Source organism: Lampetra planeri, chromosome 8 (genome assembly GCF_965212315.1).
Source record: "Lampetra planeri chromosome 8, kcLamPlan1.2.h2, whole genome shotgun sequence".
Taxonomy (NCBI): domain Eukaryota; kingdom Metazoa; phylum Chordata; class Hyperoartia; order Petromyzontiformes; family Petromyzontidae; genus Lampetra; species Lampetra planeri.
Genome location: NC_136114.1, coordinates 15,539,040 through 15,566,212, shown reverse-complemented (window position 1 = coordinate 15,566,212; position 27,173 = coordinate 15,539,040). Strand labels below are relative to the sequence as shown.

The following is a 27,173-nucleotide window of genomic DNA, read 5'->3' as shown; positions in this document are numbered from 1 at the left end:
GAGCAGCAGCGAGTACAGCCAAAGGGGGCTGTGTGAGAGAAACAGCAGCGGAGCTGCTGTTGTGGATCGGGCTGACATTGGAGTCAGCACCGTGGAGAAGCTACAGAGTAAAGACAGCCGTGTGGGTGTACAGCACGAACCGAATAATAAAGGACACTGAGCCAGACATCGTGGTCCAGTCGTTTATTACACATGTTGAACTTCTTTCGCACCGTACGTAGTCAACCACGCTAATCGGAGGTGCGGGGAAGGACAAATTTAACACAAAAATCAGTTGAACCACACACAGACGTGGGGGGCGGAGGAGGGATGAGCGGCGGCCGTTTGTCCCGGGTCTCAGATCGTAGGGGGTGGCTCAGAAACAGCCGAGGAGGGAGGCTCATTTGGAGTTTTGCTCCGCGCCTCCAAAAACCGTTTGGGGGTCCCTGGAGAGGGAGCCGGGGCCTGGGGCGTGGGCGCCCTGTGCCTCCGGAGGGACTCGTCACCATTTCGCTCCCGTGTCTCTGCCAGGGCCGCAGACGCACCGTGGAAGTTGATTGGAGTCAAACTCGTGGATGGTCCATCGATGGTTGTTGGCCAGGTTACAGATCGGATCCGTCTGTTCGCTCCTCACAGCGTAGTTCTACTGCACTGACAATTCTATTCTCCTTCACGAATGGAAAATTAAAGACACAGGTCGCAGTAGTGCGATTGTGGCCATGCAAGCCAATCTCTGGACCAGAGAGTGAGCCGGAGGAAGAGCAACATGAAACGTGTTCGTTGAGACTGGACGAATTCTGTCGCCTGGCTCGCAGCAGACCGCGACAGTGTCATCTAGGTCCTGAGCACATTGCCATCCACACGATGAGAGTCGGCATATTCAGCATGAATGTCACTTAGTTAAAGGGAGAAAACGTCGACTTGATACCTCCATGGTTTTATTTTTACGTAACATGTGGGTGTCTCTTAGCCACATCTAAAAATGTCGCCATGCACCTCCTATATCGATGCTTTCAAGTGATGGGGATATCGGCACAGCCACGATACCGGCAGTGGCCGTGCCTCGCAATCTGTGGAGCGCCACATCTCGCTCTGTCGGAGCCGCCCCGCTAAGAAGGACCTTCCAGACTCTCGCAGCATCTCATGCCACGACCACCACCACCAGGCCAATCGACTCGTCGCTGCCCCCCCCCCCCCAGGAGAGGGGGACTCGAGCCGTTCCTCCATCCCGTGGCGCGAGGCGACACTCGTGGCGGAGTCCCGATCTCCTGGTTTTATTGGAACCTCGGATCGTGATGAGCCAGCAGCACTCCCGACTCGAGACGCCGCCTCTCTCTTTAATTGCTCCACGAAGCTAATTTGCATCTTCTCGCTGCCTGCCCTCCCTCATCTCTCTCGTTCCGTCTCGCTCAATCCCCTGCGGTAAGGGAGCTCGGGAGATCGGTAATAAATTGTTCGCGGAGTTGATTATGAATTAGTTTTTTTCTGATGCTGTTGGGGGGGGGGGGGTTATATAATAAAAGCGAATTAGAAAAAATCGCGTTTATTGTGGGGGATGAACCGAGTCTATCGTAAAGGAGCGCTCTTGTACTCAAATGTACAGCTTGTCGACATCATGGGAACGTGGAAATGCCACGACTCGCACATGACTTCCAAATGAGACGAGCTGAGACACTCCGCTGTCACGGAATGTCTCACGGAGTGACTACCGTGACATTTGCGAGACACCAACACTCCGCTCTCACGGCACCATCACTCACAACGCGGAGCCAAAAGCAGTGACCCCCCCCCCCCCCACAAAGCAAAACTGAGCGAGGATTTTATTTTATTAACGAAACCCCGGAGAAACCTCCATAAGCTCGCAGCTCACGGGATAACTCAACAGGTGAACCCCTCGCCGTTGTCGCGTCACACACGTACACACGAATCGTTTCCTTTGTTTAATCGTCGATCCAGTAATAATAGTATAGTAACAATAATAACAATCATCATGAACAATATAATAACACGAGACGAGAAAAACGGAACACCTAGGAGTTTAAAAATGAGCACGAAGAAACCAGCGACTCACGGTCCGCATGCAGAGCCGCACACCTGCCCACGCATACCTACCCACAAACACCTACCCACGCACACCTACCCACACACACCTACCCACGCACACCTGCCCACAAACACCTACCCACAAACACCTACCCACAAACACCTACCCACGCACACCTGCCCACGCACACCTGCCCACAAACACCTACCCACAAACACCTACCCACAAACACCTGCCCACGCACACCTGCCACGCACACCTACCCACAAACACTTGCCATGCATACCTGATCACGCACCCCACACACACCTGCCCACGCACACCCCAACAGCTTAGTCAGGCCTTTGTCTTATATTTGAGTGTAGGTGTGGATATGTGTTTCTGAATGCACGTATGTTTGTGAGTGTACCGTATGTGCGTTGCGTGTGTGAGCGTGAGGGTGTGTAAACGTGCATGCGTCTCTGCGTGTGTATATTTCCATCCCTCATTCAGACATCACACCCACACGCATCACACACTTCCAATGCCACTCATCGCTCGAGTAGCTCAGGGATTTCGTACACAGACGACCACACGCGCACACTGCTCTCCACAGAAGGCAAGACCAAGTGAACTGGAAGTGTGGGGGGCTAGAGGGTAGGGGGCTTTGGAGAGGGTGGGGGGCTTCGTGGAGGGGGTGGTAGCTTTGCCTCCCTCCGACTACTTCCGCCACCTCCGCCCGATCTTGAAGTAGTACACCAGGGAGACGAGGAGGAATGCTCCCCGCAGCGCCGAGCAGAGGAGCGCACTCGCCGGGCACGAGCCTCGTTCCCACAGCGTCATGCTCGTCACTGTGGGCGGGGGGGGGGGCAAGGGGGAGGGGTCAGGGTGGGGGATGGAAAGTGGTGGGAGGGGGGTAAATAACTTTGTAATGAAAATGCGAAGCTCTGCCAGCTCACGCCTCTGCGGGCGGAATGGCCTCCACTAGAAGAAGCCCTAGAAGGTATTTGGCCTACTCTTCCTACGTTGACAAGACGTCTTGGAAGAGGTGAGCGTACCCACAACTTACCCCATCGCCACACACAACCTACCGATTGACTTTGGGGGAGGGGGGCGGTGAAAATAAACTTTCACCACAATTCCAGCTGCCCTGGGGGGAGAGGGAATCGAACCGGCGACCCTCTGCGTTGCGAGTCCGCTGTGCGAACCGTGACACCGCGCCAGCGACTCGGCCAGTGCAACTCTTCTGGCTCCTGACGCAGAGCACAGCAGGCGCTCTACATTGGAAACTCTGACAATAATGAAGCCGTCGGCCAATCATTCAAGCATCAGCTCATTCAAACAAAACGGTGTTTTACCTTTTTCTTCAAATATGTCTGGTGGCGACGTGAGACGGATGAGAGGCGAGTGGGTGTGATGGGAGCGCGATGGCGCTCTCTAGACTGCTCTGTGATTATAATATCATGAGCCATGATCAATGCCCCGCTGGAATTCTCCCCAAATCCACTGCCGCCACCTCTCAGGATTCTGCGATCAATAACCCACCCAGCGCCTCCCGCACACGGACTGAGTTAATTGCTCAATCTCCAGGATGGACGTCCTCTCGGATGCGTTACATTCCTTGGCTGCCACTCCTGGAGAAAGTGTTACCATCTTATCTCGGTCCTCCCAGCACGCAGTGATGGCTTTGTTGTACTGATATTTCCTAACAAGGATGACACCGGTAAGAGCGTGTATCTTATCGTCCTACTCCTGTCTACAATCACATGGGCAACGCAGTTTCACATCTCTCGTTGGTCCGAACAAAGGCCTTGTGCCTTGCACGTGCGGCACGTGACGTGACGCGCGGTGCATCACGGGAGGGCGGAGTTTACGAACACAATCGCGCGTCGTGCTGCCTCAGAGTTGCAGTTCGTTGAGGGTAACCGGGCTGAGAACTCAAGAGGCGAAGATGGGAGTCTCGTTTGCAAGCGTGAGCTTGGGGCATTGGTCTGCTGCCAGTAGGCGGCGACTATTGCTGCTGCTGCTGCTGCTCCTGTGTCTGTGTGTTACAGTCATTCCAGTGGAGTACTATTGCATGTGAGAGTTTCAAATTTGAATATTGAGGCTTTGCGTGTGTTATCCCCTAATCACGGTTGCTGGGCCCAACATCTCGAGGGGCCAGTGACAAACAGCACCACACGGCAGTGCAGGGACGCGACTCGTAATTTGCTTCTAGCTTGCTCGCACGCCTCTGATGCGTTTCTCATCATGTGCAGAGACGTGTTGGGTGGGGGTTGATTCGCTGGCCCGCAGCCTCCACGCGGCGCCCTTGCGCCTGCAGAGCAGCCGAGCGACCAGCCCGGCGACTCTGCAGCCCGCGGGCATCCTCCTCCACCGCACCCTCCCCGCAGTGGGGGGGGGGGGGGAGCAGCGCACAGGTCATTTACCACTTTGGTTGTGAAAATAAAGGCAACTTTTTCGAGTTATAGATTGTCGATGGCCAATCTCGTCCTCGAATTTCGCGTTGCGGGCATTGGTATTGATCAGCTTGTGTGATAACTCTCAGAGCGATTGGCTAAGGAGGTCTTGGGGGAGTCTATAGACAGACACACATATAGACAGGCAGACATATAGACAGACGGACACATAGACTGACGGACGTAAAATATAAACACAAATCTCTGCGCTCCTAATGAATCGCCTTCGGCTGCCTCTCCAGCCCCCCTCCCCCCGCTGGCCACCACAGTTGGACGCGACCCTCATTATGTACACAATGCGTTTGGATGCAGTCCTACTTAGATTATTTATGAACCCGGTTTCGGCCTTCATTTACCCAGAGAATCCTCGCCGCGTCTCAAAACCCTTCCTTGGAAGAAGCCTGCAATGAGATGCACATGATTGCTGTTTGACTTTTCTTGTTTAATAGATATTATCCCTGGGCAGGATAATTCGTCGAATTTCTGCGAGAGGGGGGACAGGCCCCTCGTGGGGGTCCAGCACGCGGATTATAAACGAATATTTTCCGAACCTTGGTAACTCCGAAAACCCGAACTCCCGCTGTATTAACCAGCTGTGGTCAATCATCCCGCTGTATTAACCAGCTGTGGTCAATCCTCCCGCAGTATTAACCAGCTGTGGTCAATCATCCCGCTGTGTTAACCAGCTGTGGTCAATCCTCCCGCTGTATTAACCAGCTGTGGTCAATCATCCCGCTGTATTAACCAGCTGTGGTCAATCCTCCCGCTGTATTAACCAGCTGTGGTCAATCATCCCGCTGTATTAACCAGCTGTGGTCAATCCTCCCGCTGTATTAACCAGCTGTGGTCAATCCTCCCGCTGTATTAACCAGCTGTGATCAATCCTCCCGCTGTATTAACCAGCTGTGGTCAATCATCCCGCTGTATTAACCAGCTGTGGTCAATCCTCCCGCTGTATTAACCAGCTGTGGTCAATCCTCCCGCTGTATTAACCAGCTGTGGTCAATCATCCCGCTGTATTAACCAGCTGTGGTCAATCCTCCCGCTGTATTAACCAGCTGTGATCAATCCTCCCGCTGTATTAACCAGCTGTGGTCAATCCTCCCGCTGTATTAACCAGCTGTGGTCAATCCTCCCGCTGTGTTAACCAGCTGTGGTCAATCCTGCCGCTGTGTTAACCAGCTGTGGTCAATCCTCCCGCTGTATTAACCAGCTGTGATCAATCCTCCCGCTGTATTAACCAGCTGTGGTCAATCCTCCCGCTGTATTAACCAGCTGTGATCAATCCTCCCGCTGTATTAACCAGCTGTGGTCAATCCTCCCGCTGTATTAACCAGCTGTGGTCAATCCTCCCGCTGTGTTAACCAGCTGTGGTCAATCCTGCCGCTGTGTTAACCAGCTGTGGTCAATCCTCCCGCTGTGTTAACCAGCTGTGATCAATCCTCCCGCTGTATTAACCAGCTGTGGTCAATCATCCCGCTGTGTTAACCAGCTGTGGTCAATCCTCCCGCTGTATTAACCAGCTGTGATCAATCCTCCCGCTGTATTAACCAGCTGTGGTCAATCCTCCCGCTGTATTAACCAGCTGTGGTCAATCCTCCCGCTGTATTAACCAGCTGTGGTCAATCCTGCCGCTGTGTTAACCAGCTGTGGTCAATCCTCCCGCTGTGTTAACCAGCTGTGGTCAATCATCCAGCTGTATTAACCAGCTGTGGTCAATCCTGCCGCTGTGTTAACCAGCTGTGGTCAATCCTCCCGCTGTGTTAACCAGCTGTGGTCAATCATCCCGCTGTATTAACCAGCTGTGGTCAATCATCCCGCTGTGTTAACCAGCTGTGGTCAATCATCCCGCTGTATTAACCAGCTGTGGTCAATCCTCCCGCTGTGTTAACCAGCTGTGGTCAATCATCCCGCTGTATTAACCAGCTGTGGTCAATCATCCCGCTGTGTTAACCAGCTGTGATCAATCATCCCGCTGTATTAACCAGCTGTGGTCAATCCTGCCGCTGTATTAACCAGCTGTGGTCAATCATCCCGCTGTGTTAACCAGCTGTGGTCAATCCTGCCGCTGTATTAACCAGCTGTGGTCAATCCTCCCGCTGTATTAACCAGCTGTGATCAATCATCCCGTTGTATTAACCAGCTTTGGTCAATCCTCCCGCTGTATTAACCAGCTGTGATCAATCATCCCGCTGTATTAACCAGCTGTGATCAATCATCCCGCTGTATTAACCAGCTGTGGTCAATCCTCCCGCTGTATTAACCAGCTGTGATCAATCCTCCCGCTGTATTAACCAGCTGTGGTCAATCCTCCCGCTGTATTAACCAGCTGTGATCAATCCTCCCGCTGTATTAACCAGCTGTGATCAATCCTCCCGCTGTATTAACCAGCTGTGATCAATCCTCCCGCTGTATTAACCAGCTGTGATCAATCATCCCGCTGTATTAACCAGCTGTGGTCAATCCTCCCGCTGTATTAACCAGCTGTGATCAATCATCCCGCTGAATTAACCAGCTGTGATCAATCATCCCGCTGTATTAACCAGCTGTGGTCAATCCTCCCGCTGTATTAACCAGCTGTGATCAATCCTCCCGCTGTATTAACCAGCTGTGATCAATCATCCCGCTGTATTAACCAGCTGTGGTCAATCCTCCCGCTGTATTAACCAGCTGTGATCAATCCTCCCGCTGTATTAACCAGCTGTGGTCAATCCTCCCGCTGTATTAACCAGCTGTGATCAATCCTCCCGCTGTATTAACCAACTGTGGTCAATCATCCCGCTGTATTAACCAGCTGTGATCAATCATCCCGCTGTATTAACCAGCTGTGGTCAATCCTCCCGCTGTATTAACCAGCTGTGATCAATCCTCCCGCTGTATTAACCAACTGTGGTCAATCATCCCGCTGTATTAACCAGCTGTGGTCAATCCTCCCGCTGTATTAACCAGCTGTGGTCAATCATCCCGCTGTATTAACCAGCTGTGGTCAATCCTCCCGCTGTATTAACCAGCTGTGGTCAATCATCCCGCTGTATTAACCAGCTGTGGTCAATCCTCCCGCTGTATTAACCAGCTGTGATCAATCCTCCCGCTGTATTAACCAACTGTGGTCAATCATCCCGCTGTATTAACCAGCTGTGGTCAATCCTCCCGCTGTATTAACCAGCTGTGGTCAATCATCCCGCTGTATTAACCAGCTGTGGTCAATCCTCCCGCTGTATTAACCAGCTGTGGTCAATCATCCCGCTGTATTAACCAGCTGTGGTCAATCCTCCCGCTGTATTAACCAACTGTGGTCAATCCTCCCGCTGTATTAACCAGCTGTGGTCAATCATCCCGCTGTATTAACCAGCTGTGGTCAATCCTCCCGCTGTATTAACCAGCTGTGGTCAATCCTCCCGCTGTATTAACCAGCTGTGGTCAATCCTCCCGCTGTATTAACCAGCTGTGGTCAATCCTCCCGCTGTATTAACCAGCTGTGGTCAATCCTCCCGCTGTATTAACCAGCTGTGGTCAATCCTCCCGCTGTATTAACCAGCTGTGGTCAATCATCCCGCTGTATTAACCAGCTGTGGTCAATCCTCCCGCTGTATTAACCAGCTGTGGTCAATCCTCCCGCTGTATTAACCAGCTGTGGTCAATCATCCCGCTGTATTAACCAGCTGTGATCAATCCTCCCGCTGTGTTAACCAGCTGTGGTCAATCCTCCCGCTGTGTTAACCAGCTGTGGTCAATCATCCCGCTGTGTTAACCAGCTGTGGTCAATCCTCCCGCTGTATTAACCAGCTGTGGTCAATCTTCCCGCTGTATTAACCAGCTGTGGTCAATCATCCCGCTGTATTAACCAGCTGTGGTCAATCCTCCCGCTGTATTAACCAGCTGTGGTCAATCATCCCGCTGTGTTAACCAGCTGTGGTCAATCCTCCCGCTGTATTAACCAGCTGTGGTCAATCATCCCGCTGTGTTAACCAGCTGTGGTCAATCATCCCGCTGTATTAACCAGCTGTGGTCAATCCTGCCGCCGTATTAACCAGCTGTGGTCAATCCTGCCGCCGTATTAACCAGCTGTGGTCAATCATCCCGCTGTGTTAACCAGCTGTGGTCAATCCTGCCGCTGTATTAACCAGCTGTGGTCAATCATCCCGCTGTATTAACCAGCTGTGGTCAATCCTGCCGCTGTGTTAACCAGCTGTGGTCAATCATCCCGCTGTATTAACCAGCTGTGATCAATCATCCCGCTGTATTAACCAGCTGTGGTCAATCATCCCGCTGTATTAACCAGCTGTGGTCAATCCTGCCGCTGTGTTAACCAGCTGTGGTCAATCATCCCGCTGCATTAACCAGCTGTGATCAATCATCCCGCTGTATTAACCAGCTGTGATCAATCATCCCGCTGTATTAACCAGCTGTGGTCAATCCTGCCGCTGTATTAACCAGCTGTGGTCAATCATCCCGCCGTATTAACCAGCTGTGGTCAATCCTGCCGCTGTATTAACCAGCTGTGGTCAATCATCCCGCCGTATTAACCAGCTGTGGTCAATCCTGCCGCTGTATTAACCAGCTGTGGTCAATCATCCCGCCGTATTAACCGGGGCGGACGGCCATGGCGCTGTCGCGGCCCTGCGCTCGGGCGAAGCCGCCGCTTGCCCAGCAGGCGGAGGGCGCCGTGTGTGGAGCCGGCTACAGCGATTGGTGATTCACGCGGAGCCGTCTGTTAAGTAACGCGGTGCGTGCGTGCCCTGGCATACACAATGCGACCATAGCTCTCCCCCGGCACCCCCCCTCTTCTCTCTCCCTACATCGCTCGCAGCCACACTTTACATTCCAGGTCCAGCGCATTTAATTAAACGACGTGTGGGAATCCTGTGTGTGGCTTTTCGTCTGTGCGGGGTGCAGTGCTTAGCACATTAGTGTGTGCTGGCGAGTGGGTGGGTGCGTGATTGGGGAGCAATCGCGTAGTGGTTAATGTCCTGCGCTACAAACCCGGTGACCCGAGTTCGATTCGCACTTACGGCCAACACCAGTAATGAAAGCATCCTCTAGTTCGACTCAGCCTTTCACGAGTAACTGGTGCGGTGTCGATACATCAGCATTGGGGAGACAAAGGTGGCCGGCCGTGGTGTTGACCACCCGCCTCCACGTTTGCCGTGCCGGCCTTCATAGGTGCTCGCTAACAGCACTTGCCCCAACAGTCTGTTAAGGCTACACGGGGGATTTTTGTCTTTGCGAGGCCTGGTTGTTTAATTTAACACAAAACGCTCCTTCCCAGAATAATTTCTGCACGCAACCATATTCATCTCGCCTCGTATTGCCCTCGTGATTTTGCCGTACAATAGGATTATGGACGTACAGGGCACAATCTATCGGATGATGACGGGCAGGCGCACCGGCTGCTCGAGTGGCAGAGCCCCTACTCCTAGCCAGCCGAGGAGCGGCGTTCCCCGGACTCGTCTCGGGCGAGCAGCCGACTGGGCCCGGGGAGTTCCGCGGCGTGGGGGGGTCCACGTACCCAGGAGCTGGATGGCGTAGAAGCAGACTTGGGTGAGCAGGCTCCAGCGGATCACGGCCTTGTCTGACGTGTACAGGGAGTTCCAGAACGTCAGAGAGAGGCCTGCAGGCGGAGACAGCGACGGAGGGGGGGGGGTAAATCATGTCCGCATGTTGAACTTCTTCCCCACCGTATGAAGACAACCATGATCTATAGGAGGCGTGGGGGGAGGACAACTAAGCACAAAAAGCACTTCTAAAAATGAGTTTCAAATCTAGATGATTATTCTCCTAAAAATGTAGGAGAATAATCATCCACCCGACACACCACATCCAGTATATCTCGACTGTTATAGTCACGTGTCACCTCCTACTCCAATCGACCAGAGACCCGGGAATACGCAGAGAGGAATCGAGCCCTGGGTTCAACTGATTCGCTTTGAACACAAATTCCTCTGCCTCTCTTTGTCGGTGGTCGAGACTAATGGAGCATTAGCAGTCAATGGGAACGGGCCCTATTCACGCGGGGACCATGGCTACCATCCATGGCGAGTGATTTCAGGACAGCTCGTGTACTTCCTCAAGGTCAACTCAGCCTTAAACGTGCACCCAGTGTGGTGTGTAAAACATCAGCCCTAGGGAGACAAAGACGGTCGGCCGTGGCGCTGACCACACAACCCCTTGGTGTGCCATGCCGGCCTTAATAAGCGCTGCCTCACAGCACTTGCCCACAACGCCTAGAAGGCTATACGGGGATCTTTGTTGTATGATCGATGTATAGAATGCAGTCAAACGTACGGCTAACACATTCCTGTGGAGGGAGCTGGTAGGAACGTTGGGTTGCTCGGTCAATGGCCAGGGTCAACGGCGGCGTGGTGTATTCCGCAAATATGCCCGACTGTGAGGGCGGGCACAAGCCGGCGTGAATAGGTTAAACGTTGAGTTTTATAAGGGCACCACGGGGTGACCAGCCCCTCCCCACCCAGCCCCAACCCTACCACCCCCCACCCAGCCTCACCCTCCCCACCCAGCCCCTCCCCACCCTCACCTCTCCACCCAGCCCCACCCCTCCCATTTTTGGATGCACGACGGACGGACGGACACAATAATCCCGTGTGGGCTGGTGGAAACAGGTGGTTCCTACCAGTATAAACGCATGTCAAGGATGCTGTAGCGGAGGGGAGGGATGTGTGGGGCTAATGGGGGGGGGGCACAAGGTATTGATGAAGGTGAAAGGATGAGCAGGTGAGTAAGAATAACGCGGCGTCGTGGCCGACACGGCAGCTCTTGCTCTCGGGGGCGGCGGCATTTGCTATCGGCGGAGGGGAAGTCTTGAGCCAAGACTTGAATAGCAATGGGGATGGATTAAAACGCACTCAATAATGAGGGCGCCGAGTCGCGCAATTGTCAGAGTTGCTAAGCCGGCACCGCTGCGATCGTGGCTTTGAATGCGCGTGGGTTTAGCCGCCCGCGGATTGCCGGGGTGCTCCAGTGTGGCGAGTTCATGGTGCCAGCGCGCTCATCAACGATTGCACGAAAAAAAGAAAATCCATCATTAAATTCGGGCCGTCGTGTATGTATGTAGAACTTCTGTCGCACCGTATGTAGTCAGCCATGCTATTCGGAATTGCGTGGGAAGAACAGCAAACTGAACCACAAGGAAGCAGTTCGAAAGGGATGAGTTCTCAATCCAGTAGCGTAGAAGTGCATCGCGGCACCTTGAAGCAAAGCGGGCGGCTTTGCATGTCATGAGCACGGGGACAATGTGCACGGTGCAGGTGGGACACCAGTGCACGTGTGCACGGTGGAGGGTACACGTCGCCGTGTGTGCACGTTGTTGTTGTGTTGTTGTGTACATGGTGTTGTGTTGTTGTTGTGTACAAGTTGTTGTGTGTACACGTTGTTGTTGTTGTGTGCTGTGTACACGTTGTTGTTGTGTACACGTTGTTGTGTACACGTTGCTGTGTTGTTGTTGTGTACACGTTGCGGTGTGCACGTTGTTGTTTTGTCTTGTGTGCTGTGTACACGTTGTTGTGTGTACACGTTGTTGTTGTGTACACGTTGTTGTTGTGTACACGTTGTTGTTGTGTGTACACGTTGCGGTCTGCACGTTGTTGTTGTGTTGTTGTGCTGTGTGTACAGGTTGTTGTGTTGTTGTGCTGTGTGTACAGGTTGTTGTTGTGTTGTTGTGTACACGTTGTTGTGTACACGTCGCTGTGTGTCCACGTTGAACCGGGCGGAGTGCGCGTGACCCACTGAGCAGGGCGCCCCCGTAGAGCCTCGTGGCCATGCGGCTGCCGCCCCCCGCGTCGTCGTCTTCCTCTCCCGACAGCGCCCGGGACGCCGCCTCGGGCGCCGCCAGGGACTGGGGACGCAAGGGACAGGGGGGGGGGGCACGGGGGGGGGGGGGGGTGCACGGGGGGGGGGGGGTGCACGGGGGGGGGCACGCGGGGGGGGGGCACAGGGGGGGGGGCACGGAAGAGGCACGGGGGGGACACGGGGGAGGGGTGCACGGGGGGAGGCACGGGGGGTGCACGGGGGGGGGCACGGGGGGGGGGTGCACGGGGGGGGGGGGGCACGGGGGGGGCACGGGGGGGGGGCACGGGGGGAGGGGGGCTCGGGTTAGTTGGTTTCCTCGTAGATGGAGGTGGGCGAGGGGGATGTACTAGCTGCTGGTTGGCTCGGGCCAGCGTGTGTCACGTGGTTGTGTAATGATGGATACAAAGACAAAGATCCCCCGCATAGCCTTGGCAGACTGTTGGGGCAAGTGCTGTTAGCGAGCACCTATGAAGGCCGGCACGGCACACGAGGGGTGGGTGGATAGTATACCGCCCGGCCGCCTTTGTCTCCCTCGTGGCGATGTTTACACATCGCACCAGGTTCTCATTTGAGGCTGAGTCGATCTAGGGGAGATGGCTCCGGGACCATATATATTTATATATATTCGTCACCGGTGTTGGCTGTGAGCTGCAAATGGGTCGCCGGCTTCGTAGCGTAGTGTGTTCACCACTTCACTGCACGTGTTGGCACTCGTGCACACACACACATACACAACAAAAACAACAACAGCCGCCGCCGTTCACCACTAAGTGGTGGTGACATCACTACGGCGCATGTGCCACGTGAAGTGTCGAAGGCCCGCTGGCAGGATGTCATGAAACAGACCCAGGTGCCATGGGTTGAGTGACTGAGATGACTGCAGACGCGCCAGCTGTACTCCTCACTGCCAACTTTCAAACACCCAAACACCCACACACACAAACACATACACACAAACACCCACACACACAAACACCCACACACACAAACACCCACACACACAAACACCCACACACACAAACGCCCACACACACAAACGCCCACACACACAAACTCCCACACACACACTCACACATACAAACACCCACACACACAAACACCCACACACACAAACACCCACACACACATACACCCACACACACAAACACCCACACACACAAACACCCACACACACAAACGCCCACACACACAAACGCCCACACACACAAACGCCCACACACACAAACGCCCACACACACAAACGCCCACACACACAAACTCCCACACACACAAACACCCACACACACAAACGCCCACACACACAAACGCCCACACACACAAACACCCACACACACAAACGCCCACACACACAAACACCCACACACACAAACACCCACACACACAAACACCCACACACACAAACACCCACACACACAAACACCCACACACACACTCACACACACACAAACACCCACACACACACACCCACACACACAAACACCCACACAAACACCCACACAAACACCCACACACACAAACACCCACACACACAAACACCCACACACACAAACACCCACACACACAAACACCCACACACACAAACACCCACACACACAAACGGCACTCACCACGAGGCCCAGTGAGGTGAACATCAGCGCGGACAGCACTTGCCACGCTCTGCAAGAGACACGCGCACAGCGCGAGGGGGACACAGGGGAGTCGTCATCGACTCCACCACCATCATAACCACCATCATCACCACCACCATCACCACCATCACCACCACCATCACAACCACCATCACCACCATCACAACCACCACCATCACCACCACCACCATCACAACCACCACCATCACAACCACCACCATCACCACCACCATCACAACCACCATCATCACCACCACCATCACCACCATCACCACCACCATCACAACCACCATCACCACCATCATCACAACCACCACCATCACCACCACCATCACCACCACCATCACCACCACCATCACAACCACCACCACCATCACCACCATCACAACCACCATCATCACCACCACCATCATCACAACCACCATCATCACCACCACCATCACCACCATCACAACCACCATCATCACCACCACCATCATCACAACCACCATCATCACCACCACCACCACCACCACCATCACAACCACCATCATCACCACCACCATCATCACAACCACCATCATCACCACCATCACCACCATCACAACCACCATCATCACCACCACCACCATCACCACCATCACAACCACCATCATCACCACCACCATCACTACCATCATAACCACCACCATCACCACCATCGCCACCATCACAACCACCATCACCTCCACCATCACAACCACCACCATCACCACCACCACCATCACAACCACCACCATCACAACCACCATCATCACAACCACCATCATCACCACCATCACCACCATCACAACCACCATCATCATCACCACCATCACCACCATCACCACCATCACAACCACTATCACCACCACCACCATCACAACGACCACCATCACAACCACCATCATCACCACCACCATCACTACCATCACAACCATCACCACCGCCATCATCCCTCCCGCAAGACTCGTAGAACGGGCGCCCTCGAGGGAAGGAGGTTAAGAGGGGGGGGTTGAGAGGGGGGTTGAGAGGGGGGGTTGAGAGGGGGGGTTGAGAGGGGGGTTGAGAGGGGGGTTGAGAGGGGGGGTTGAGAGGGGGGTTGAGAGGGGGGGGTTGAGAGGGGGGGGTTGAGAGGGGGGGTTGAGAGGGGGGGGTTGAGAGGGGGGGTTGAGAGGGGGGGTTGAGAGGGGGGGTTGAGAGGGGGGGTTGAGAGGGGGGGTTGAGAGGGGGGGGTTGAGAGGGGGGGGTTGAGAGGGGGGGGGGTTGAGAGGGGGGGTTGAGAGGGGGGGTTGAGAGGGGGGGGTTGAGAGGGGGGGGTTGAGAGGGGGGGTTGAGAGGGGGGGGTTGAGAGGGGGGGTTGAGAGGGGGGGTTGAGAGGGGGGTTGAGAGGAGGGGGGTTGAGAGGGGGGGTTGAGAGGGGGGTTGAGAGGGGGGGTTGAGAGGGGGGGTTGAGAGGGGGGGTTGAGAGGGGGGTTGAGAGGGGGGGGTTGAGAGGGGGGGTTGAGAGGGGGGTTGAGAGGGGGGGTTGAGAGGGGGGGGGTTGAGAGGGGGGGGTTGAGAGGGGGGGTTGAGAGGGGGGGTTGAGAGGGGGGGTTGAGAGAGGGGGTTGAGAGGGGGGTTGAGAGGGGGGTTGAGAGGGAGATTGGGAGGGAGTCGCCCGTAAGTAAGCAGGAGTGTTCTTTTTTTAGGGCAGTTCGGAACGTAAGAGGAACGGAACAGGAACGGAAGAGGACGTCGAGCGAGGGGTTTGCGCGGCAAAGATGATCCTGGCAGCGAGCAGATCCAGAGGTGCGTGGGGGATTATTGAAGACGCGCCGATTTGCAACGTTTAGGGCAACGATTTGGGTATCCTTGGACCCCGCTCCCGCTCTTCAATGCTGCTGAGTCGCGGGAGAGAGGAGGGGGGGGGGGTCACTTCCCAGACGGTGAATCTACGTTGGGTGTGGAGAGTCGAAGGATGAAAATTAAACAACCTAATAGATCAGAAATCAACGGAGACAACATGATCGCTCGTCGTTCACATCGACATTAAATGTGTCAGTCCCGCGTGTCCTGAAGCCTGCACGGGTCACGCATTTGTGCAGGGTGAGGCGTGATGACGTCATAACGCACGAAACGGGCTCGACGCTGCGGGATGCCGGTGACGTCATCACGCAGGTGTGCGTGGTGACGTCACCACAGGCTCAAATTAGTGTATCCAAGTGGAGGATATCTTCTTACACGGGGGCTCATGTCGATGTCTGACTGTTACGTCACTCGTCAGCTGACCACGTGGGATGTATTTGTCTTTCACGTCGTGTGTCTGCACGGATGTGGACTCATTCATACGAGTCGCAGTGTCCCTGTTCAAGTCCAGCCTCAAGGTCTTCCTCTCTCCTGCTCTACCGTGGGAACTAAATAGTTAACACCACACACGCGCGCACATCCCAATGTCCCGGAGATGCCAGCCTCTCCACTGCGGTTGCATTGAAAGGCGATGGGAATCCACATTGCGTCGTGTAAATGCCTTCCTCCTCTTCCCGCCTGCGACAATAGTTTTATGGATTTTATTTGTTACACGGGGCCCCCAAAAACGCCCCACCTGCGTCGCTATCGCTGCCTCGCAGCGGATACAATCGTCGTGGGCTGACGGCAATGATGGACTCTCTGACAGTAGAGAGATGCCACGCGGGATTATTGACTTACATCAGAAGCCTAACAATTTACACGAAGCGTCAATCTGTGTTCGTCTGGTTCAGCGGTGGTGGCCAGCGGCTCACAAGTGGAAGGTTGCGAGTTCAAATGCTGAGTGCGGGTTCAGCCTCAGCCGATGGTGCTCGCTTCACCATGCCGGGCAGTGCCGGCTGGAGAGCACGCCTTCACAACGGCGTGGCACCTCAAGGTGAGGTGTGACCAGGACCACTGCCCGGCCACCTTTGCCTCCCCAGTGCTGATGATGTATGTATACACGGTGCGCCAGGTACCTATTTAAGGTTGAATGAATCCCAAAGGGGCTCAGGGTCGGTTGATACATCACTCGATGCTGATGGCAGCCATGAATTGAAATCAGGACATGAGGTGTTTCTTGGGTTAGATGGATGATATTGGTCACGATACTCCAACTGATACTCCTGCTGTTAGGGAGTGACTCATGCTGCCAGCTATGGCTGCAAAGTTTGGTCGTACATGTTATGTATATAGTTTATTGTTACATTTGAATGACAGTTCCTATGATCACTGTTACATTGTTTTTATAGCTTTATTTTGGTGATTTCCAAAACTTTTGGTTTAGCCATGTTTGTTTGTTGAAGTACAGAGTTAGCCTGATAACTTTAAATTGTCTTATGGTTGTTATTGTTTGACTTGCATCCCACTGGGATTTTTGCACACAGTGTTGAAATGCGGTGCTTTTTCTGGAAGACTTTGCTGTTTTTTCCTGGATTTTTCTGCTGCGCGTAGTCACTTTAAGATGTTTCTTGTTCATGTTTTTGTTTGTTGCAGTTGCACCCGAGTCAAGAGCCGCATGGCTCACAGGGCTATACATGAACTGAACTGAACGAAAGCCTACGTGTGAAACTGAAATCAGGATGCCACGCTCGTAGCGTCTCTATTATACTCAGATACATCTCTGCTATGATTGAGGGCCATTGCCAGAAATGTCACTTCTATATCCTTTTAGAGGCAGCGTCATTGGTGAATGTGTTGAGTTTTTGTTCGTATGCGCCGCTGCCAATCCCTTAGCCACACGGGGTGAGGCATTGTAAGAAGGCTCCATCACATCCCGCGGGCATTCCATATCGCTGGGGGGGGGGGCGAGGAGAACAGCACGGCATCAAGAGGCTCTCGTCCCCTTTCACACGAGACGATGAATGGGGACGAGAGATAGAGAGGAAAGCCCTTCAGGCCATGGCCAGCCATCGAGACGGGGTGGATAATGGAGCCAGGCGCGGACCAGTGCAGCCCGCGAGCGCCGCTGTCGTGAGCTTATGTGTGGAAGCTCCCAAGCGCGTGGAGCGAAACGTCGGACAAGACGCCGAACAACATGCGGTACATCGCGAGAACACGGCTGAGAGGTACACAGCACGGAGCATAATGAATGCACGGCCTTCTTACCCCTCCATATCTGGATGAAGGCCTCCCCACGCCCAGTCGGCCGTGGGGGTTGTTTGACTTTACTGCACCGGTCAGAGCATAGAAGTACCCTCGCTGTTCCCCCTGCTGTGCGTGGTGCCCACACAACCCAAGGACTATCCAGGCTCAAACCTGCTTAGCTAAGATCCGCAAGAGATGGGCGGCTACAACTAATCAACCGCCGCATAGAGTCGACTTCAAATGTTAGGGGGGTTCTTCGACTTCATCGACTAATCGCTGCTTCTCCACACTCTCTCTCTTTTCACGCAACGGATTATCTCCATTGGACGCAATCGCCTCCATCACGAGCACGCAGACCGCACACACACAGCCCCCTGTCTCCCTCCCCACCTCATTGGCAGCCTGCCCAGCCCCCCCCCCGCCTCCCTTATCCGTCTATCGCCGGTCTAATGATGCGTTTCGCCGGCCAAACGATGCAGAGTGAATCTGGGCACAATTGCAACGTCCTTAGCAGATGGCGAGACGGAGCGAGATGTGCCCAGCCGCACGAGCGAGGAGGAGGCGGTGTTGAGTCATTGTTCCGAGCTGGCTGTGGGGGGGGGCACGCGGTGTGGTCCAGGGTTGCGCTGAACGCTCGCGCGATTGTGCGGAGGCCAAGAGGAGGAGGGGGAGGAGGAGGAGGACGAGGGGGGGTGTGAACGAGGATGACGAGGGGGAGTTGTGGTTGATTTTAGAATCCTCGCCACCACGCATACACTGGCGGGTAGCAGCTGGACAACCCCCCCCCCCCCCTGAAAATCATAACAACAAGAAAGAGCCCCTTTGTCAATCCACTGCTGGATGAAGGCTTCCCAGTGTTGTATCGGTCATAGGGATTGTCTCACCAGACTGATGGGACGAGTGCTGTTCGCGAGCACCTACTAAGCAGGGCACGGGACGTGAAGGGGTGGTATGGCAAGAACCTCGCGCGGCCACTTTTATCTCCCCAAATAATAAATTTACGTTTTTGAAACAATACAATCTGACAGCCTTGTGGTCCTTTTTTGGGCCACCCTGCTGATGCGACCAAAAAAGGCGACTTTTCTCCACATACTTTGGCTGCATAAACAAAATTCTGCTGATAAACATCGGGGCAGAGTCCAGGATGACGATGGCCCTTAGCGTCATCTAGGTCTCATCTAGCGATTCTGAACGTGTTTATTGCGTATATGCACACATAACAAGCGGCGAAACAGACATTAGGCATCGCGTGATGGCGCAGTGTAATTTAATTTCCCGTTTAACGTTTTCCAGATACTGCTGAAAGCGTGGCCTAACCCGAAATAAATATGGATCAGCGTTGAAAGCATTCGTGAAATGATCTCTGCCTCTGATACAATATACATCAAGCTTTAGGATAGAGTTGTGCTGCCATTAGGGACTCTCCCTAGAGAAAACCGGCCACATTGATAAAAAGGACTTGGACAAAAGTTGGAGAGAAAAAAAACCAGCGCTAAAAGAACCCGCCTGGGCACTCCGGCCCTACCAGCTTGGAGGCACCCTCCACGGAAAAGCAACTATCCGAGCCACATTGTCTCATCGCGGCCTACCCACACACTCTCTTCCTGCGCGCGCGCCCTACGAGCGTGAGCGCTGCCGTTATTAAACGGCTTCCAGGACAAACGCATGTTGGAAAGCGTAACGGAACCCGTGCGTGGGTATGATTTTTCTTCCTTGTCTCCGTAAGTCTCGGGGCACGGTTGGCGTGGTGCTGGAGGATGGAACAACGCGTCCCTGGCGGCACCATCTCGGCTGGTTCCTCCCACACACAGCCCCCCATTCAATCCCCCCCCCCACCAGCCCCCCACCAGCCCCCCACCAGCCCCTCATCCAGCTGAAACAGACAACAGCTGTCGAGATGGGAGCGATATCCGATGCGTTTCCCGAGATTAATCAAGATTCGGGTCAGTGCCCTGGCGAGAGTGGAGCGACGGTCATCGCCATTGGCAACCCTGATCAATTTGGTACGGACATTCACATTCCCATGACGGGGGCGAGTTGATCAATAGAGCATCAACTGATGACGTGATGAAATGACGATGATGACTTCCAAGAACGTGATACTAACACATATCGACTGTTAGTCCATAACACTGCCCTAAATGCATGACCGCCACAGATAGTATAAAGAAGGGTCATTGTCCGAAACGTCACCTATTATATTTGTCTTACTCTTTAGGGCAGCGCTGTTGATGTACCTGTTGAGCTCTTGGATGAAACTGATTCAACAGAGGACCGTGGTGGCGACGGATTCCCGGAGGCGTTCATCCAGCAGTGGATCGCTCATGTCCGCTGCTGCTGCTGCTGGAGGGAAACCAGCTGGGTCGTCCCCTCCAACACCACCCCCACCCACCACCCACCCACACCCACCACCCACACCCACCACCCACACCCACCACCCACCACCCACACCCGGAATGTGAACTTGGATGTTTACAATTGTGGGGAGCTGAGCCCTTTGACCATTGCATCACCATCCATGCGGATTCATATTTTGTATGGACAATCGGATGCAATATCCGTGGTGGGGGGGGGGGGCAGAAGAGGTAGAGGGGGTCGGGGTAGGGGGGGTCACGGGGGGAGGGAGGGGGCTGTGATTGACAGCTCTTTCCGCTCGTGGTGTGTGTGAGTCTATAGCCACACGAGACAAACATGAAAATCGTGTCTCGGATAAACATCATCCCATTTATATTGCTCGCGCAACCGGGAATAGCCCACAAAGGTTGTGTGTATATAGTCCACGCTTGGATACAAAGACGCACCACGCATACAAATACAGTACATAGCCACAGTGATGACGAGCAGACGCGTGCAATGCGCCTCGGTTGCGGGCCGCTTTCCTTTGGCACGTATCGCCCAGTAATTTCCTCTCAGCTGCGGGTTTCATTAATATCGATAAGAGTTCATTAGGGCCTTAATTATCACTGCACGTTAGTAAGCGCGGCGGTGGCGACGGCGGCCAAACGGACCGCGGTGCGGCGTGAGGCAGAGCGAAGCTTCACTTCGGAGTGCGGGGAGGGAGGACGGCCTCGGGGCGAGATGTGCAAGTCCGTGACAATCTCGAGTTACGTCAGAGATTTCATAACAATTCGTGCCACCGTCAAAACCGACAGCATCGCAAATGTTAAGCGCATCGCGAGGGCGGTAGCGGCGACAGCTCTGCAGAAGTTGCCCATGAAACAGCTTTGCGGGAAATTGCATTTCAAACGGCCTCGGTTTCGTCTGTAACATAAATAAATAAAAATCTGCGCCGCTTGGGAAACGAGAGCCGCGGTGCCGCTATCTTCACTTTCACGAGCGCGGCTGTCTGGAGACTGCCGCGGATTTCTAAGTCCGAGCGTGAGATGGTTTGTCGTGCCGATGATTCACGCTGACGATAGGAGGGTGGTGCTGGGTGTTGCTAAACTCATTAAATATAAAACACACGCGCTCCCTTTAAACGGAATCGCATCACTGGACGAGGTGGCTGTCTGGTTGATGGGATTCATAATGATCGTGTCAGAAACACGTGCACAAAGACAAAGATCTCCGGGTTTGTTTCGCCTTAACACTGTTGTTAAGGCAAGTCATGTGTGCCAGAATCGATGAAGGCCGACACGGCACATGAGACGGTGGGTGGCCAACAGCCTAATCGCCGATGTTGACACGCTGCAACAGCTACTAACTTCACGGCGGAGACGATCCGGCGGGGCCGTTTGAAAGAGTCGCCACTGTTATCGGTCGTGAGCGGGAACTGAACTCGGGTGGCCGGGTACGTAGCGCAGTGCGCTAACCACTACACTACCACTCCCCCCCCCGCACACACGTACACACCACACGTACACACCACACGTACACAGACCGAGCGGACGCACACAGCCGAGAGCGCGAGTCGAAGCCCCGAGTCTGCGTGTCTCTGTCTCGCTCTCTGTCTCTCGCGGTGGTGATCGTGGCGTGGCCGTGCCAGTTACACCACCGACGCCCTGGCTTTTAAATCCGAGTTTCACCTGTCGATTGCTTTCTTGTGTGTGCATCGTGGTTAGCTGGAGCGGTCGTGTAGTGGTTAGCGCACTGCGCTACGAACGCGCTCACGCCCAATAACAGTGGCGAACATTAGAACCAGTCCTCGGTCTCTCCTCGGCCGAGTCATCCTGAAAAGTGAAGTTGGTTCCGTGTGTACACACCGACACTGGGGAGGCTGGGCGTGGTGTGTGCTAACCCACCCCCTCGTGTGCCATGCCGGCCTGCTCGCAAACAACACTTGCCCCGACATTCTCTTGGAGGCTATATGGGAGATCTTTGCCCCCTGATGCGCACCGGCACGCGCGTGAACGCGTGCGCAGAGCCGCGCTCGTTTCCCTTGAGGAGGTGAGGCGAGATGATGGGGCGCAGTGTGGGCGAGTGGCGAGGGGTGATGAACGTAGTGAGAACGGAGGGCAGTGGTCGGGAAGAGGGAGAAGAGAGACGTTTAAAGAGAGGAAAGGAAGGCAGGAGATGAAGGCGGGGGGGGGGGCAAGGACTGTGTGGTGGTGGTGGGGGGCGAGGTTGGGAGGAAGGAATTGGAGGGAGGAAGCGGGGTTGGGAGGAAGTGATTTGAAGGAGGCGAGCGAGGCGTGCAGGGGGCAGAGGAAGCGACGGGAGGGGGCAGGGCGGGGGGCAGCCCTGAGGAGAGGCGCGAGGGATGGAGGGGGGGCACAATGGTGCGGGGGGGGGGGAGACGGAATCCACCGAACCCACGACCACGTGGCCTCTCACCTGAGTCCGATAGGCTGCCGCACCGTAAACTTCTGCTCGTTGCCCAGAACTTGGCTGATCTGCGGCCACAGAGAGGGGTGGCGGGGTGGGGGGGTAGACCACACAGTGCGGTTCATCACGAGACGTCGAGACGCGATTACCCACGCATGCCGAGCCCGGCAGACACCGTCGTCGATACATTATTATCGCCGGACCACTTCGATCTCTCGGCGCGGCAGTCACAAGACGAGGCAGGCCTCTTAAATGCAACGGGCCAACCGCAGGTGGCGTGCGTCAGGGTCAGGTGTGGGCACTCGAGGCACACTGCAGGCCAGAGCGGCGTGAGCGAGAAAATCGCCTTCAACTCTCCTCCACATTCATCGCCCCGGCGTGCGGCGCGCGGCCTTGTCAACAACAACAACAACATCAATAACAACAACAACAACATAAATAACAACATCAACAACATCAATAACAACAGCCCGCCGGAATATAAAATGCACGAGGTGCGATGCCATTTTGTCCACGCGAGACAAACGACGGCTTGCCCGCACACACAGATCCCCCGTGTAGCCTTAACAGGCTGTTGGGGCAAGTGCTGTTAGCGAGTAGCACCTATGAAGGCCAGCACGGCACACGCCGCTATCAGTACACGTGTCACTCTGAGTACACGTGTGACGTCACTATGACTACACGTGTCACTGTGAGTACACGTGTGACGTCACTATGAGTACACGTGTCACTATGCGTACACGTGTGACGTCACTATGACTACACGCGTCACGTGTCCGTCCGTGTCGTGGGGACAAACACATCGCTCGGGCAGCCCGACGAGCCACGCGCCCCGGAGGCGGCGACTCGCATCGTCGGTGGACTCGCGACATCATCGTCGTCACGGCCAGCAGGACGAACCGCGGCAATGGCCGTGATCCAACTCTCACATTTCTTTTTGGCTTCTTCATGAACCGAACTAATGCCCTGAAAAAGCCCCCAGCACGTGCAGCGTAACGTCGGACATCACGACAAAGAGCACACGGCCACAACATCGACTGCCACACACAAACACAACACAGACACACAACACAACCACAACACCACACCACACACATACACAACACAAACACAACACAAACACACAAACACAACACAAACACAACACAAACACAACACAACCACAACACATACACAACACTGCCACAACATCGACTGATACACACAAACACAACACAGACACAACACAACACAAACACAACACAAAACACAACACAGACACACAAACACACCACAAAACACAACACAACCACAACACCACACACATACACAACACTGCCACAACATCGACTGCCACACACACACACAACACAAACACAACGTAGACAGTCACAACACAAACACAACACACACACATACACAAACACATACACAACGTAGACAGTCACAACACAAACACAACACACACACACATACACATACACAACGTAGACTGCCACACACAAACACAACACAAACACAACACCACACACATACACACAAACACAACACGAACACAACACATACACAACACATACACACACACACAGCACAACACATACACAACACAACACATACACACCACATACACAACACAAACAACACGGCACACACATACATAGCGCGGCGTGGACATTTTGACTCCATGATCATGAGGAACCGCTCAGTTCACGACGTGGGATGACAGAAGAGCTGTACAGATGCCACCGGTGCAGGGCCGAGGGAGGAGAGAGGGAGACCGAGGGGGGATCGGCAGGGTGCGGTGGGGCGAGACACGGGGGCAAGGACGTGACTCGAGAAGACGCGGAGAACGGAGGCTCACGGGGAGAGATGGAGAGAGAGCGAGACGCTGACCCCCCCCCCCCCCCGTGCATTCAGTGAAACTTGTGGCTAAGAAGAAGAAAAAATAACGATATGAGATGATAGATCTCGGCATTTGTGCCGGCCGGTATATCTTATATTGAAATAAGCGACGGGGGATTGCACGCAATTGCATTAGCTCACAAAAGCTGCCATTCACAGCACGCATGCAGTGCCATTGAGATGCGGAGAGCGATTTAATGCAACCGCATCTCGGGATGTTTGCATAGATGAGTGGGGGCGAGGGGGGGGGGGTATGAGTAGTGCGAGAGGGGGGCACAGAAAGGCATCCTGTGGGGGGTTGACAGACTACTCTCTGACATCCCCAACGCCCATTTACATGTTCAGCCATTCTCAATCCACCAAAGGTTAAGGTCTCCAGAATCATGGGGGGTTTTTGACCATACCTCCCCACGCTGGCCATCGTGGGGTGGCCCATGGTGGGGTGGCGTGGTGAAGGGAGGGCACGGGAGGAGGCAAGCGTGATATCGTTGTTGTAAACGTCACCCTCTTGGGGTGAAGTTGTTGTTGTTGTCAACGTCACCCTCTTGGGGTGAAGTGAGCGAAGAGGGAATGGCGCACGCACTGAACACACAGTGACGTGTACACAAAACACACAGTGACGTGTACACTGAACACACACACAGTGACGTGTACACAAAACACACACACAGTGACGTGTACACTGAACACACACACAGCGACGTGTACACTGAACACACACACAGCGACGTGTACACTGAACACACACACACACACACAGTGACGTGTACACTGAACACACACACAGTGACGTGTACACTGAACACACACACAGTGACGTGGACACTAAACACACACACAGTGACGCGTACACTGAACACACACACAGTGACGTGTACACTGAACACACACACAGTGACGTGTACACTGAACACACACACACAGCGATGTGTACACAGATAGGGACCAACACTCAATTGAAAACTAATTTCTTGAGAACTTATTTTTGTGTTTAGTTTATTGTCCTTCCCCGGCATCACCGATCAGTAGTTGACTACGTGCGGTGCGAAAGAAGTTCAACATACATACATGCACCCAGCGGTAGCGCCGTCAGGGTTTGTTGCATAATTCACGATTCGAACCCCCGGCCGTCCTGGTTAATGCTGCGGGGTGTATTAACCGCGAATAACATCGCGTCGGCTGCGTCAAGCAAAGGCCACGTGGCACCACCGTCACGGCCCACATGTGCACTCTACACGAGCGATTTACTCAACCGGAAAACACACGGCAATCGTCGTACTGTACAAAAAAAACTAGTTTTCAGGATCCTCCTAAAAAGTAAAATTGAGGCTCAATATTAGTGGGAAAACAAAGACGAATAATATCAACAAATTAGTCAAATGCTGACGCAGCCACGCGAACAGCCTGTAAGCTGATCTAACGCTGCGAAATATAATTACTTCTTAAATGCTTATCTCCTAATGAGCTGCTATCAGCGCCACGCCGCCATGAGTCGGGGAACCCGTTTTCTTGTTTTTGGAACTCTCGCAGAAAGCAAAGGACAACCGCGGAAGACGACACTGCAGAACGCCTTCCGAGCTCCCTGCCACCGCATTGTGGCTCCTCAGCGCTCGGGGCGCGGCAGCCAAACCGATGCGTGGTGGAGACTTGTTTTTCTTCTTCTCAGTCCGAAAATAGACCCGTGTTTGGGCTGAGCGCCGAATTCAGTGGAAACCAAGTTAACGCGATGGGCTTCTTGGAGCCATTGGTCACCGCAGTGGCGTAGCAATCGAGTGTGCAGGCGATGTAACTGCACAGTGCCGCGCGGTCCGGATCTTGGCGGGATGTGAAGAGGGAGGGGAATTGAGCGGGTGGCCCCCTCCTTTTAGACTAAAAACTATGAAACTAAACTATTTTTTATTTTACCAGGTGAGACCCATTGAGCTATGTAGTTCTATTTCAGAAGCCACCTGGCCACAAATTATAGCTCAACGAAGTGGCTTATGACGTGGCAATTTAGAGCATACTCTAAACGCATATTGAGTCTAAATGTGGAGGGGAAAACCGGAGGACCCGGAGAAAAATCCACGTGACCAAGGGGAGAGAGAAACACTCCAACTCCAAATATACAGCAGCAGGCGTCAGGGTCAGGATGGAACCCACGACCTCCTGTGTACGAGGCGAGGAAGTGAACATCTCCCAGCCACCGTGGCACCCCCTGTGGCATGGTCCGCGTGGCCCATGCTGACCGCGCTACGCCACGGGGTCACCATGCTGAGGCCATCTCCTCGCCGCACCTTAGAACCCGGTGGGGTCACAGTTGGGGGGGGGGGCAGAGACCCGGATTCGAACCTAGGTCCGCAACGACGCCGTTGAAACCCACGTGGAGCCACTCGGACCACCTCGATCGTGTTTATTAACGCACCATCACGGGTGGGCAAGACACGGTCAATTTGAAACGGAAATTAGGTAAACATTTTCATGCAAAATGAGCGTGAGTAGCGAATCGTTCTGCTATTGTCCGGCGTGCATTCTGCTCGAGCCCTCAGCCACCGCGTGCACGAGGAAAGGCTGCAATGCCCG

General features: G+C 54.2%; 1 protein-coding gene across 2 annotated transcripts in view; it reads right to left on the bottom strand.

Annotated features, from left to right (window-relative positions):
* Positions 1-1,906: 1,906 nt before the first annotated feature.
* Positions 1,907-27,173, bottom strand: part of TP53I11 (tumor protein p53 inducible protein 11) — a 62,186-nt gene continuing 36,919 nt past the window's right edge. For both annotated transcript variants that reach the window (XM_078597191.1, XM_078597192.1), the window contains 5 exons: positions 22,740-22,798; positions 13,875-13,923; positions 12,205-12,313; positions 9,971-10,072; positions 1,907-2,853 (listed from right to left, as the gene is read on the bottom strand). In XM_078597191.1, coding sequence (XP_078453317.1) covers positions 2,723-2,853; positions 9,971-10,072; positions 12,205-12,313; positions 13,875-13,923; positions 22,740-22,798 — 450 coding nt within the window. In that variant the 3' untranslated portion in view covers positions 1,907-2,722. The remainder of the gene's footprint in view (positions 2,854-9,970; positions 10,073-12,204; positions 12,314-13,874; positions 13,924-22,739; positions 22,799-27,173) is intronic.